The sequence below is a fragment of the Antennarius striatus genome, chromosome 8, assembly GCF_040054535.1.
Source record: "Antennarius striatus isolate MH-2024 chromosome 8, ASM4005453v1, whole genome shotgun sequence".
Lineage (NCBI taxonomy): Eukaryota > Metazoa > Chordata > Actinopteri > Lophiiformes > Antennariidae > Antennarius > Antennarius striatus.
In genome coordinates this window covers 6,417,253-6,430,596 of record NC_090783.1, presented here as the reverse complement: position 1 = coordinate 6,430,596, position 13,344 = coordinate 6,417,253, and the positions used below count along the sequence as shown (strand labels likewise).

General features: G+C 40.7%; 1 protein-coding gene across 2 annotated transcripts in view; it reads right to left on the bottom strand.

Moving 5' to 3' along the window:
* tbck (TBC1 domain containing kinase) overlaps positions 1–13,344 on the bottom strand; it is a 42,894-nt gene that overhangs the window by 16,359 nt on the left and 13,191 nt on the right. For both annotated transcript variants that reach the window (XM_068321690.1, XM_068321691.1), the window contains exon 23: positions 3,854–4,026. In XM_068321690.1, the coding sequence (XP_068177791.1) occupies positions 3,854–4,026 (173 nt within the window). The remainder of the gene's footprint in view (positions 1–3,853; positions 4,027–13,344) is intronic.

Here is a 13,344-nt window from a genome sequence, read left to right as displayed (position 1 = left end):
TGAATCTCCACTTGAGGATTCAGGGAGCAGAAGGATCAGGGTTGTAATCTCTGACAGCGCTTCCATTCATGGCTGATAATCTATATAATACTCCAGATAGAGTTCCTCTTTAAAATATATTGAATTTTAAACATCCCAATATATGAGTGGGAAGCACTGATTTGACAACTGTTACTTCATGTATTCATTCATTCATTTTCGCAACCCGCTTCATCCGCTTGAGCAGGTCACAGTGACCTGGAGGCTATCCCAGCTTGTCTTTTTTGTAAACTTCTAAATAGCTTATGTCATGTAATCTACTACAAGCTTTAATCACAAGTCACAATTATTGGAATCACTGTCAAAAAGGAGATTTTAAAGGTCTAAAATTCATCTTACAGACATCACGGACTTCCTCTAGATTGATCTGAGAAAGGTAAACATGTAGCAAATGATTTTCTAGGCTGTTTTAGGTGATTTTCTGTTGCCTGGATTTCCTCCCTACTCTCAAGCAGCACAATTAGCTTTGTGTGTATTTTATGTTACTCCAGCGGTGAGAGTTCTGCTGAAATCCTGTTTGAACAATTTCTGAGGAAGAGGTGTGGTACAGATAGATGCAGCAATAGATCAATGCCACCACTCTTGCCTTCCTCCTTTCGCTTTGACAGCACATGTAAGATTACAGCAATCACACCCAGTATGCAGCAGATAGGAGTGACAAGATTCGCCGGAATATTTCTCCACACAATGCATTCAGGTGGGAAGGTACCCAAGACTCCACCACAAAATGAAACAAGGACAAGAGCATCAGGACCACTTGACATATCAGTGAAGACTTATCTACATGTTTCTATGCTGCTTTTATTGAATATATGTTGCACGCCTACATCTATATCCTCAGAGTGACAGGCATTCTACACAGAAATACAGTGAAATTCTGTGCTATTGATTTATGTACAGTATTTCCTTTAAAACATTTACTATTAAATTTATTGCTTTCCTACGTATTTAAGCTGAAACATGTCAATGATTATCGATTACAAAGTTAATTCATCATAGTTGGAATAATGGCGTGAAACGGTTTATACTGTTTCCTAACTGGGTGTAGGAATATATTGCTGAGGTAAAATTAAACTCTTGAAGAATTTACATAAAAATAAAAGGGTACTTGGTAGAGCACAAACCTACAAGAAGGCCCAGCAGTCCCTTTTGATTAAACCACACCCAATGGAAAAAAGGTCACATCTCAAAGTGGGAGAGAAAAAAAAATCCTGGTTTTGTCCCTTCATCTGGATCCATTTCTAAATTTAATGGGTTCTCTCCTGCCAGCCTCCCAATTACATTTCATAAAAACTCATCTTGTTGTTTTCCTGTCATCCAGTTAACAGTCCAACTAATAGACAAACAGACTCCGATAAGAACAACCTGTTTGTGGAACTGAATATTTTGTAACCTTAATGAAGTTGATGAACGTGGAAAATGAGAGAGAACAAACACTAGAAGAGGTGACTGTTGTGGACCAGGATGTAGCAAAGATTAGTCAGGATGAAGTAAGGAGGGCATTGAAGAGGATGAAGAGTGGAAAGGCAGTTGGTCCTGATGATATACCTGTAGAGGTATGGAAGTGTCTAGGAGAGGTGGCAGTAGAGTTTCTGCCTGGGTTGTTCAACAGGATCTTAGATAGTGAGAAGATGCCTGAGGAATGGAGGAGAAGTGTGCTGGTGCCCATTTTTAAGAACAAGGGAGATGTGCAGAGTTGTGGCAACTACAGAGGAATAAAGCTGATGAGCCATACAATGAAGTTATGGGAGAGAGTAGTGGAAGCTAGACTAAGGGCAGAAGTGAGCATTTGTGAGCAGCAGTATGGTTTCATGCCAAAAAAGAGTACTACAGATGCAGTATTTGCTTTGAGGATGTTGATAGAGAAGTACAGAGAAGGCCAGAGGGAGCTGCATTGTGTTTTTGTAGATCTGGAGAAAGCTTACGACAGGGTGCCCAGAAAGGAACTGTGGTATTGTATGAGGAAGTCTGGAGTGGCAGAGAGGTATGTTAGAGCGGTGCAGGACATGTATGAGGACTGTAAGACAGTGGTGAGGTGTGCTGTAGGTGTGACAGAGGAGTTCAAGGTGGAAGTGGGACTTCATCAGGGATCAGCTCTGAGCCCCTTCTTGTTCGCTATGGTGATGGACAGGCTGACAGACGAGGTTAGACAGGAATCTCCATGGACTATGATGTTTGCAGATGACATTGTGATCTGTAGTGAGAGCAGGGAACAGGTGGAGGAGAAGCTAGAGAGGTGGAGGTTTGTCCTGGAAAGGAGAGGAATGAAGGTTAGCCGCAGTAAGACAGAGTACATGTGTGTGAATGAGAGGGACCAAAGTGGAAGAGAGAGGTTACAGGGAGAAGAGATCAAGAAGGTGGAGGATTTTTAGTACTTAGGGTCAACAGTCCAGAGCAATGGAGAGTGTGGAAAAGAGGTGAAGAAGTGTGTACAGGCAGGATGGAACGGGTGGAGGAAAGTGTCAGGTGTGATGTGTGATAGAAGAGTTTCAGCTAAAATGAAAGGAAAGGTGTACAAAAATGTGGTGAGACCAGCGATGTTGTTTGGTCTAGAGACAGTGTCACTGAGGAAAAGACAGGAGACAGAGCTGGAGGTAGCAGAGATGAAGATGCTGAGGTTCTCTCTGGGAGTGACCAGGAAGGATAGGATCAGGAATGAGTACATCAGAGGGACAGCACATGTTAGAGGTTTTGGAGATAAAGTCAGAGAGGCCAGACTGAGATGGTTTGGACATGTCCAGAGGAGAGATAGTGAATATATTGGTAGAAGGATGCTGAGTTTTGAACTGCCAGGCGGGAGGCCCAGAGGAAGACCAAAGAGGAGGTTTATGGATGTAATGAGGGAAGACATGAAGGTAGTTGGTGTGAGAGAAGAGGATTCAAAGGACAGGGCTAGATGGAGGAAATTGATTCGCTGTGGCGACCCCTGAAGGGAAAAGCCGAAAGGAAAAGAAGAAGAATGAAACAGAAAAAAAACGATGGACTCAAATCTGAAGCTTTTTAAGTTTGTTAATAATTTCATCATGATAAATAACATGAAAGTGCATGATGGTGTTTCAACTATACCTAAAACTAAGGATGAAATCATTCATCATGTTCCCTGCATGGAGGCGACAAGATGTGACAAAGATGAGATGTGTTTCTGAACACTTCAAATGAATAAACACTGCATTCAACACTAGACAACATCACGTCACATCACTCCCAGCGAAACGTTGAAGAAGTCATTATTAGTGGTTTCCTGACACTGTGAAAACACACTTATATACTCCGAGTGAAATAACAAAAATTTACAACCACATTTCACAATTATTGCCCAACATTATTTCTCCCTGTCTTTTTCATTAAAAGCCTGATCTCAATAGTAGCTAGCTACAGTCATTGCTGATAATGGCATCGGCTCCTGAGATGCCTTTTTGTATGAATTTTCCATTAACTAATTTAAATTACAGTAATTCCTACATAAGGTTATTGTTCTGAGCAATACTGAACTCACCAGACATGAACCTGCTACCCCCAGAGCTAAAATGTAAAATGGTGTTAATCACTCTTTTAAAAAATATATATCCAATGTTATCTACTCTCATATTGTGTTCCACACAAGGACCTTGAACAGTATTCAGAAATAGTTGCTCAATACCTCAGACAACATATACAGTATCAGGAACAAGGTCTGGCATTATACCAAAGGATTCAGTATAAAAAGACACTGCACTCGCAGTTCACCACTCGGCAGCAACAATTTAAAAAAGAAAAGAAAAGAAAGGTGCTGTTGTATATCTGTGTCACTGAATGATTGATGAATAAAACTCACCAGGTCTGTCTTGAGCATCTCCTGGTAATCTGACGAGTAGTATGAGGATGATTTCCCGAAGACATTCTCACCAGCGGCCTTCGACGGCTGGGCGTGCTGTCGGTACGTAGCACTCTTTGGAGTCCAGCAGAAGAGGTTAATGGATTCCCGAACGCAGCGTTCAATGTCAATTTCTGAAAAACAAAGAAAAAGTATAAGGAAATGAAGACCACAAAAGCAGCCTATCAAATGAAATTATTTAAAAATGTTTCTCAGAATGATGTAAAGGTCAAATACTATACTTGAGTGGAAATTCCAGATATTTCACTTGAGTATTTGTATTTTATGCAACTTCACTTGACAACTGTGCACCAATAAATCTTAAAAGGACATTATTTGTTTTAATTCATTCTTTTCTGGTTACAAACCTTCCTTAAAAACCAGTCTGGTCCACTGAAAAGCATGCATATAAAATTTGATGATTTCGTTTTTTCCGACATGTTGAAGGAAGTGTTTTTTCCAAGAGTTAGGAAAAGCAGAGATCTTATTCTATTCATTTTGGCATGTGTCGTTAGCATACCATCCTTTTCCATGTCAGCCTATTGTTTTCTGTACCATTTTGCATTGTAACTTAGTGAGTGACTGATTTCCAGCCAATGATTCGATAAGGTTCACTTATGCTACGCAGCCAGTCAGAGCATTGACGGTCATGCATGTGCACCCTGCTACACGCGCCATTCAGGTTTGCTAGTGAACAACAGGAAAAGAACGGGCAGCGACACATCCACTCATCAAGCCAAAGTGAAAAATAAGATAAAATATAAGGCAGATTTGTGCATATTCTAATGACATTTATTAAGATTTTTTCATTTATGGATATTAATCATTAACTGCTGTTAGTACTAGATCATTTATGGGTAGTAAAAATGCTAATAAAAAAAGAGTAATTAGATATTTTACAGACTAAGTGTTACAGGAATTTATTCTGCATCACAAGCAACAACACACATCGTTGTGCATAATGTGAATGTTTTAATGTGAACAAAATGTTAAGTCTGAAAGGTGTATATGTATCATTTCTTCCAGAACAGGACCCCAGGCCAGGCCACAACTGGACCTAATACCTAGGCCAGAGCAGCACTCTTCCTATGGCCAAAGCAGGACCCTCCCATTTAACATACTACAAATCTTGTGGATAACAACTTTTTGTCTTTTTCATTTAAAGTGGGCCAAATCACTTATATTAAAAGTAAACAAATGAAAATTGCTGCCGTTTTTGACTCCTTCAATAAGCCATGTAACTTGCTACGATCCAAGGCTTTGAACAAGTGATACTGTGTCAGGCCACAGCGTGCACATCTGATGTTGCTCACAGTGGTCTTCAGTGTGCTCAGGAAGCTTGTGTGTATGCCCAGACACATGAAAAATGAGAGGGAACATTGGTGTCTACATATCCACCTCTATACTTAATTACTGTAGCCTCCTCACCTTCCTGATCCCTCTGTCTGGCCAAAAGAGATATTTCTCTCCAACATGGCATACATTTAATCACATGCCTCTCGTTTGGCCTTTACCAACCTTGCTTTGGCTCTATGCCGCATCTCAGTGTATTCTCGTCCATATCCTTGGCCCTCTCAGTGTCCCACCTCTTCTTCTTTAGCCTCTTTTCTTGTATGGTTTCCTGTATTTTAATGTTCCATCACCAAGTCTTTCTCCCTTTTTCAACCAGAAGACACCCTACGTACTCTTGTACCTGTTTTTGTTTCACCATAGCTGTAATGTTCCAATCTTCTGAGAGCTTTTCCTGTCCACCAATAGCCTGTATCCCCTCTTGTCTAAAAGTCACACGACACTCACTCTCCCTTTCACATCGTTTTCTGCTGTGCCTTTGTCTTCTTAATCTTCTGAACCACTAGTTTCATTTTACAAACTACTACCCTATGTTGTGTAGCTACACCCTCCCCTACCACCACTGTCCAGTCAGTGACCTCCTTGAGATGACGTTGTCTGCACAATATGTAATCTACCTGCGTGCTTTTACCTCCACTCTTGTAGGTCACATATATTCATACCTCTTCTGTAAAAAATGTTCACTATAGCCATTTCCATATTTTTTTCACAAACCTACATCCTACCAGTGGGGCATAACCACTCATCATATTCAACATACCTTTAAATTTTAAGTTTCACCCCAATCACTCGATATGATTCAGTATTTAGTTTTTAGATCAATGCTCATATTTGTTTGCCCTTCCTGTCAGAACCCTCAGCATTTATTCAGGCTTGGGACTGACCTACAAATGACACTGGGTTGTGGCCCCGTAGGGCTGCATTTATGAAAAACAGAAATATAAATCTAAAAGCATTACATGTAGTCACAGTCAAACAGTAGTAGGGATCAGTGAATATATTTCCTGATTCAACCTACTAACTTTAACTTAAATAAGTCTTTAAATACATGGCTTTTATTTACAGCGAAGTATACTGTGCTTATCTAAGTAAAGGATTTTATTGGTTCCACCAATGGCGACACTTGATCCTTTCTGTCTAGAAGAATTTCAACAGTCTTGACAGTTTGACACAAGACACCGATGCTAACACCTAGAAGGAATAATCATGCTAACATCTGCTCCACTTAGCTCATTGGGGCGGCAGTGGCTCAGCGGTAGAGCGGGAGCCCTATGATCAGAGATCGGCGGTCTGATTCCCGCTCCACGCCCAGCCATCCTCGGAGTGTGAGTTGACAGTGGGAGGTGTCAGCTCACCTCCCAGCCACTGCCGAGGTGTCCCTGAGCAAGGCACCGTCCCCCTTACAAGCTGCTCACTCTGCCTCCCCCTATACTGTTTGCTGTTGTTTTACTAATTGCATGTCTACAGGCTCCTAGTGTGTTGTGTTTGTTTCAGGGGCCTGTACACAACAATGCATGCATGATCTTATATATATATATATATATATATATATATATATATATATATATATATATATATATATATATATATATATATATATATATATATATATATATATATATACGTGTGAGTGTGTGTGTGTGTGTGTGTGTGTGTGTGTGTGTGTGTGTGTGTGTGTGTGTGTGTGCACGTACTGTATAAAGCTGAGTGAAAAGATAATTTCCCCCAAGGGGATAATAAAAATGGACTACTTTTCTTCTTCTTTCATTGCACAAAGTCTGCAGCTGTACTCACGTCAATGTGCTACATTTGAAGTCAAGCTAAAACTAATAACTACTTTCCCAATGTTTAATTATTACTGACAATGGTTTGCCAACAGATTGGACTCCTGTCTGAGAGTATGAAATAATGATAAAATAGGTGAAACAGCATAAAAATCATGTGATTCACTCCTGCGAAAGACACTTGAATCACAAGTGATGATGGAAATGAAGTGTGACCGGCTTGGCTCCAGGAATGAGCTGCTTGATCATGGCATTTCTCTGCCATTAATAACCCTGAGCATTCATCCAGCAGTACTTGTGGCTCTTGATGACCGTAACTGCCCATCATTTAGCTGCTGTGCCTCATTTGAGCAAATTCTCTCCACATACTTCAACAGTATGCATCCCTCTCTTACGTCTTGCATCAAGAGTAGTGAGGATCATGGAGCGGGGACTCGATGGATTACTTTAGGATCTGGGTGAAGTCGGAATTATTTCTTTCACCCTCTTTCAGTCTGGCAACCTCTTGCTTTCGCTCTACCTTCTACCTCTACCTAAGTCTGGCTAACGAGCGCTCATTGGTATGACCTCCACCAGGCCGAAGCTCAAATGATATATAGAAGCTGTAATTTCCCCTCGCTTCATCCCATGGTACCGTCAAGGTTAGAGGGTTGTCAGCTCTTATGGACTCAGACTTCACAGACTCATTTACAAGCTTCATTCAGGTGGGAAAAAAAATAGACGCTAGTGGTTTGAGATTCCTCACTGACAAGCTCGGAACCAGTTCAGGGAAATACATTTTCCCTCCCTTGGGCGACAAATGCTGCATGCAATCACTCCTCCTGCTAAAAGAGGCGGGAATGAGGACGCGGAGATTGATAGAGGTTTTAAAAAGTCCAGGGCTCAGCTGGGCATTCCAAACGCAGCCAATTCTGTTCAGGAGCCATTTTTTTCATTACGGTCAGACATAATTACGTTTTAGTTATTATATATTGGTGATGATTGCGTGGTGTGACTTGTTGCCACAACTAGTAGTGTAGGACTATTCCTTGAGAGCCACTTATGGTCTTTGCTGCTCGACCTGACAATAATGGAGGTGAAAATTAAAGAGAACAGAACAAATCAACCGTTGATATTAAAACACAACAACCCAAACAGTAAAAATGTCTCATTACTCATGACCATCAACTGAATATTAATTTCCTTCTGTTTCTGTCTCACTCCATCGTTACAAAGCTAGATGATAGTTTTATATCAGGGTGTAGAAAATGTCTGGGTATTGATGTTTCTCACAAGGTACTCTCTACATTTCAGCAAAAAAATCAGCTAAAAATTACCCATGCTTCATTTTAACCCAGCGATGAAAACAAACACAAAATTCTTTTAAAAAAACTAGCAAAAAATTTAAAATATCAGTGATCTTCCATTCAGGGTTGAGAGTAAGATATTTAAAGAACGCCTACAATAAATACTAGATAGATAGATAGATAGATAGATAGATAGATAGATAGATAGATAGATAGATAGATAGATAGATAGATAGATAGATAGATAGATAGATAGATAGATAGATAGATAGATAGATAGATAGATAGATATAGATACATGATTAATCCCCGAGGAAATTGCACATATCCATCCATCCATCCATCCATCTTCTTCCGCTTATCGGGACGGGTCGCGAGGGCTGCAGCTTAAGCAGGGAAGCCCAGACTTCCCTCTCCCCAGCCACTTCGTCCAGCTCCTCCGGGAGAATCCCAAGGCGTTCCCAGGCCAGCCGGGAGACATAGTCTCTCCAGCATGTCCTCGGGGTCTCTCACCATGGGCAACTCCAGAGTGGAAGAGTGTCCAACCCCTCTCGAGAGGACTGGTACCAGACCCCAAGCTGTGTGTGGAGGTGAGCCCGACTATATCTAGTCGGAACTTCTCAACCTCACACACCAGCTCAGGCTCCTTCCCTGCCAGAGAGGTGACATTCCACTTCCCAAGAGCCAGCTTTTGTAGCCAGGGATTGGATTGCCAAGGTCCCTGCCTTCGGCCACCGCCCAGCTCACAATGCACCCGACCCCTATGGCTCCTGCCACAGGTGGTGAGCCCATAGGAAAGGGGACCCACATGTCCTTTTGGGCTGCGCCCAACCTGGCCCCATGGGTGCAGGCCCGGCCACCAGGTGCTCGCCTTCGAGCCCCACCTCCAGGCCAGGCTCCAGAGGGGGGCCCCAGTGACCCGCGTCCAGGCAAGGGAAAACGTTCTCCATTGTTTGTGTTCATCATTAAGGGTCTCTGAGCCGTCCTTTGTGTGGTCCCTCACCGAGGAACCGTTTGTCATGGGGGACCCTGCCAGGGGCAGAAAGCCCCAGACAACTTAGCTCCTAGGATCATTGAGACACACAAACCCCTCCACCACGATAAGGTGATGACTCAAGGAGGGGTGTAAATATCCATATATTTTTTTGGTAAATAAAATATGTACATATCCAAATTTTATTTTATTTACAGAAAATAAATATTTTCTGTAATATATAAATATTTAAATAAATATTTTCTTTTACCTATTTTATTTTTTTCTTTTACTTATATCATTAATAGGTTGAGATAAATACTAGCCTGGTTGGGTAAAATTACATTTGAGTTGATTTTTAGTACCGGTATTTATTTGTACATCAAATTTTAAAATACTCAAATATGATCAGCCAAATCCCCAAAAATTTAAAATGCAGGAGATACTGTATTTCTGCATTGAGTACTCCCAGCGCTGAACATTCAGCATCAATGTACTACCCCCCCTCTACTGCTTGTCTTTTCTCTGCATCCTTGTTCGCAACATTTTCTCAAGCACTTGATGCTGCTGGCTGCTTTTCTGGGAAATAAACATCTATAACTGCAGCTCATCAGTTCTGTAACCATCTCTGCTCACCGTGACAGATGCTAATGTCCTGTGAAGGCAAATGCTGCTGCATCATCAGTAAACACATGGTTCCTGTCAGCCTGAGAGCCTCTCTGGTCCACAGTGAATCAATAAAGTCTCCAAACAAGAGAAAAATATAGATCACCCGGGGCTACAAGAATAAGCAAATGGGAATCACAACATCGAATTAATTGCCAACAAATGGAGGGTTGATTCATTGCTGGCTCAGAGGCGGAACGCAGCAGCACAGCTCTTACCTGTTCTACATTAAATCCTATTTTAAAATACTGATTATAGAATTATTCAAAAAGCCTAACTGAAATTAATTCAGTATTTGGTGTTTTGTCTGGAGGGTCAGAATGATGTTGATAAAATTAGCAAAAAGAAAGAAGAACAGAGCTGCATCAGAGATATTGATACACAGAATCCTTGATTCAAGTGTGTTTACTGAAGGTCTGGGGTACATGACCTCACTGTCTCTATCACTTCCTTTAAAAGGAAGGATCCCTCCCATTCATTGGAATATTGGTGACTATAGACTTCAGAGCATTATGTGTAATAAGCTTGTTACAGAGAATTACTGTCAGGGGTTCCATTTACTGCCTCAGAGGAAGGATAGTGTCTGAATCATTTAAGAGTCACTGTCCTGTACAATCATCTTGACCTTTAACTTTTATTCTGACAGTTGTAGACAGGATACAACAGACCTTTCTTTATATCTGAAATAAATATCAAGTCCACTTGTGTGTCTTTTTAATATTGAACCATGTATCCATACCTTACATCATTTTTAAAATGTATTTTACCATTAGCAATGCTATCGCCACTGAATGTAGGCTTAGATTATGCATAGACTACAATTAACTCAATAGTAAATGAAAATATGTAGCAAGCATTTATGATGCAAGGTTCTGGTAACACTAGCTGCTAATTTATAACTGGAATGAACAGCAAATAAATTAAAATCAGCTAGGTCCTGCAGCTTTAAAATATGGATAAAAAAATATTTCAACATCTTCTTCTACTTCCTTACATGCTGCATAAACTGGGTTGAGTCTATTTCTCTTCCTTTAAGAGGTATAGTCAGCACTCAGCAACACGGTATATAGTTTTTTCTGGCTCCCCACATGTCCTTCCTGTAGTTATAAACATGTGGAGTCTGCTCTGAAACAAATGAACGGAGGCCTCCATGGTGTAGTTGTATTAGGACATCAATTCTGGATGCCTGATGGCAGATTGCAGAAGGGGGGGGGGGCACAAATTACAGGATATCTACCATAACTGAAGTCTCTCTCTCTTTCTCTCTCTATGTTTGTGTGTGTGTGTGTGTGTGTGTGTGTGTGCGTGCGCGTGTGCGTGTGTGTGTGTGTGTGTGTGTGTGTGTGCGTGCGTGTGTGTGTGTGTGTGTGTGTGTGCGTGCGCGTGTGCGCGAGTGTGTGTGTGTGTGTGTGTGTGTGTAATGCACTAAACCGGAACATGCTGAGACTGGCCTAAAAAAATTTCAAAGGCTAATAATAAACAAAAATAAAATAAAACCTGCACTGCAAGACTTTTGCGTATAACTGAACTCTAGCAGGTTCACACAATGCTGATGAAGCCCATAACGCCCGGATGAAACTCTATGAATAGCCTGCACACTCCGGACCAATAAGCCTACAGGAAGAATGCCTCCTATGGATTTAATTTAATTTAATTTAAATTTAATTTTATACTGTTGTATATATATAAATATAATTTATTTATTTTTTATACTGTTTTATATTTTAATTCAATTTTATACTGTTTAGATTTTATTTTATACTGTTTATATTTTAATACTGTAATATTTTTAAATTTTATACTGTTTATATTTTAGTTATAGTTTAGTATATAAGTCCTGTTAGTGCTGCATGTGTCTGTCTGTTAGTGTAATGTATGTCTTGTGGTATGTCCTGTGATGTCAATGTTTCCTTTTCTCCTGGTGTTTATCCAGTATTATTTGTTATTTAATGCCTGAGCAGTGGCTTTATGCAATTTCCTCCGGGATTAATAAAGTATCTATCTATCTATCTATCCTATGATAGGAGGAGGGATCAATACTGGGTTAAACTGTAAACCAATCAAAGGATTTAGATCTAAGCGTCTACAACCAGTTCTATAAAACTATGTTGAGAATGGACTCAAACAAAGCTGAAGGCAGAAGTAAGCAGGTCTTCTGAGAGGTCGATCAACAGTCCAGAATTTATTTTTTAAAATGGTTCAGAGGGAGTTCAGAATCGTACACTGTACCTAACCTAGTATACACAAGCTGCAATAATGAGGCTGGCAGTGAGACACAGAAACAAGCTGGCAGCGCGAGCCACTCTCTGGAACTCATGCCAAAGAAGCTGAGTGCAGCCCTAAGCCAGAATATTTTACCTTTACAAGGAGAACCAGCGCTCCTCTTCTCTCCCGCCTCATCAAATGAATGTGACTGGAGCAGTATAACACAGTGAAGTATGGCAATTCTGAATCTGAGAAGAAAGGGAGGCTGTTGGCCTTAGTTTACAGAGTGCCTTTTGGAAAAACCCATTCCTGTCTATGTTTGTTTTAAAAGCCCAATTTCACGTTGCTTTTTGAGAGAACTGAGCAGCATGACGCCCAAGGCGAGTTCCATTCTGAGGAGATACATCATGAATCTTCTCCCGTTTTACATCGCAGACGCCTCGCTGCACAGATCAATTTATGGAACTGAAAAGGATCATTAAAGAGTACGAAGAGTTACTGGAGCCTTCATTGCAGATGTTATCAGCAGCCAACAAAAACATCTAAGCCTGTGTGGTAATGTGTCAGCGTTTGCCTGTACAGTAAAACTCGCCCTTGGACCAGGAGTCGTTCTTTTAAGTACTGAACAAATACATTTAACCAACAGAGCAAAACTAATAACTACACTTTCAAATAAAGCTGGCATTAAGAATCAAGCCCCTGTTTCACATGTTTGATGGCATACAATCTGCATCACTATTTAAAAATGTAAAAAATGAGTGCACCAGGTTGCTTGGATGTGCAAGCAAGCATTTATGGTTAAACGTGCCACTTAAACTCTTTAGTACATTTCTGAGAGCACTGACTGGCTCTGCAGAATAAACAAAACAAATAATTGAGTGGCTAAAGACAGACTAAACATGGATTTACAGGGATTTTCAATCATACACACAAGGCCGGAGCCCTTGACCCCCAGGTTCCAGGAATTACTGTAACTCAAAAGCATCAGCATATATTAAAACTGTAAGGTATAAAACAAATACCAGTAGTTCATTCATGCGGACAGCATTCTTATCTGCTTTATGGAGGGTAAAAAGCATTTCCATATGATTTTCCCTTGTTTACACCTGCAGAGGCCCCTATGGCAAAAGGTAAAAATAGATTCCATTAGGCTAAGCCTGAATATGGAATGGAGCAACAAAGAGGGAT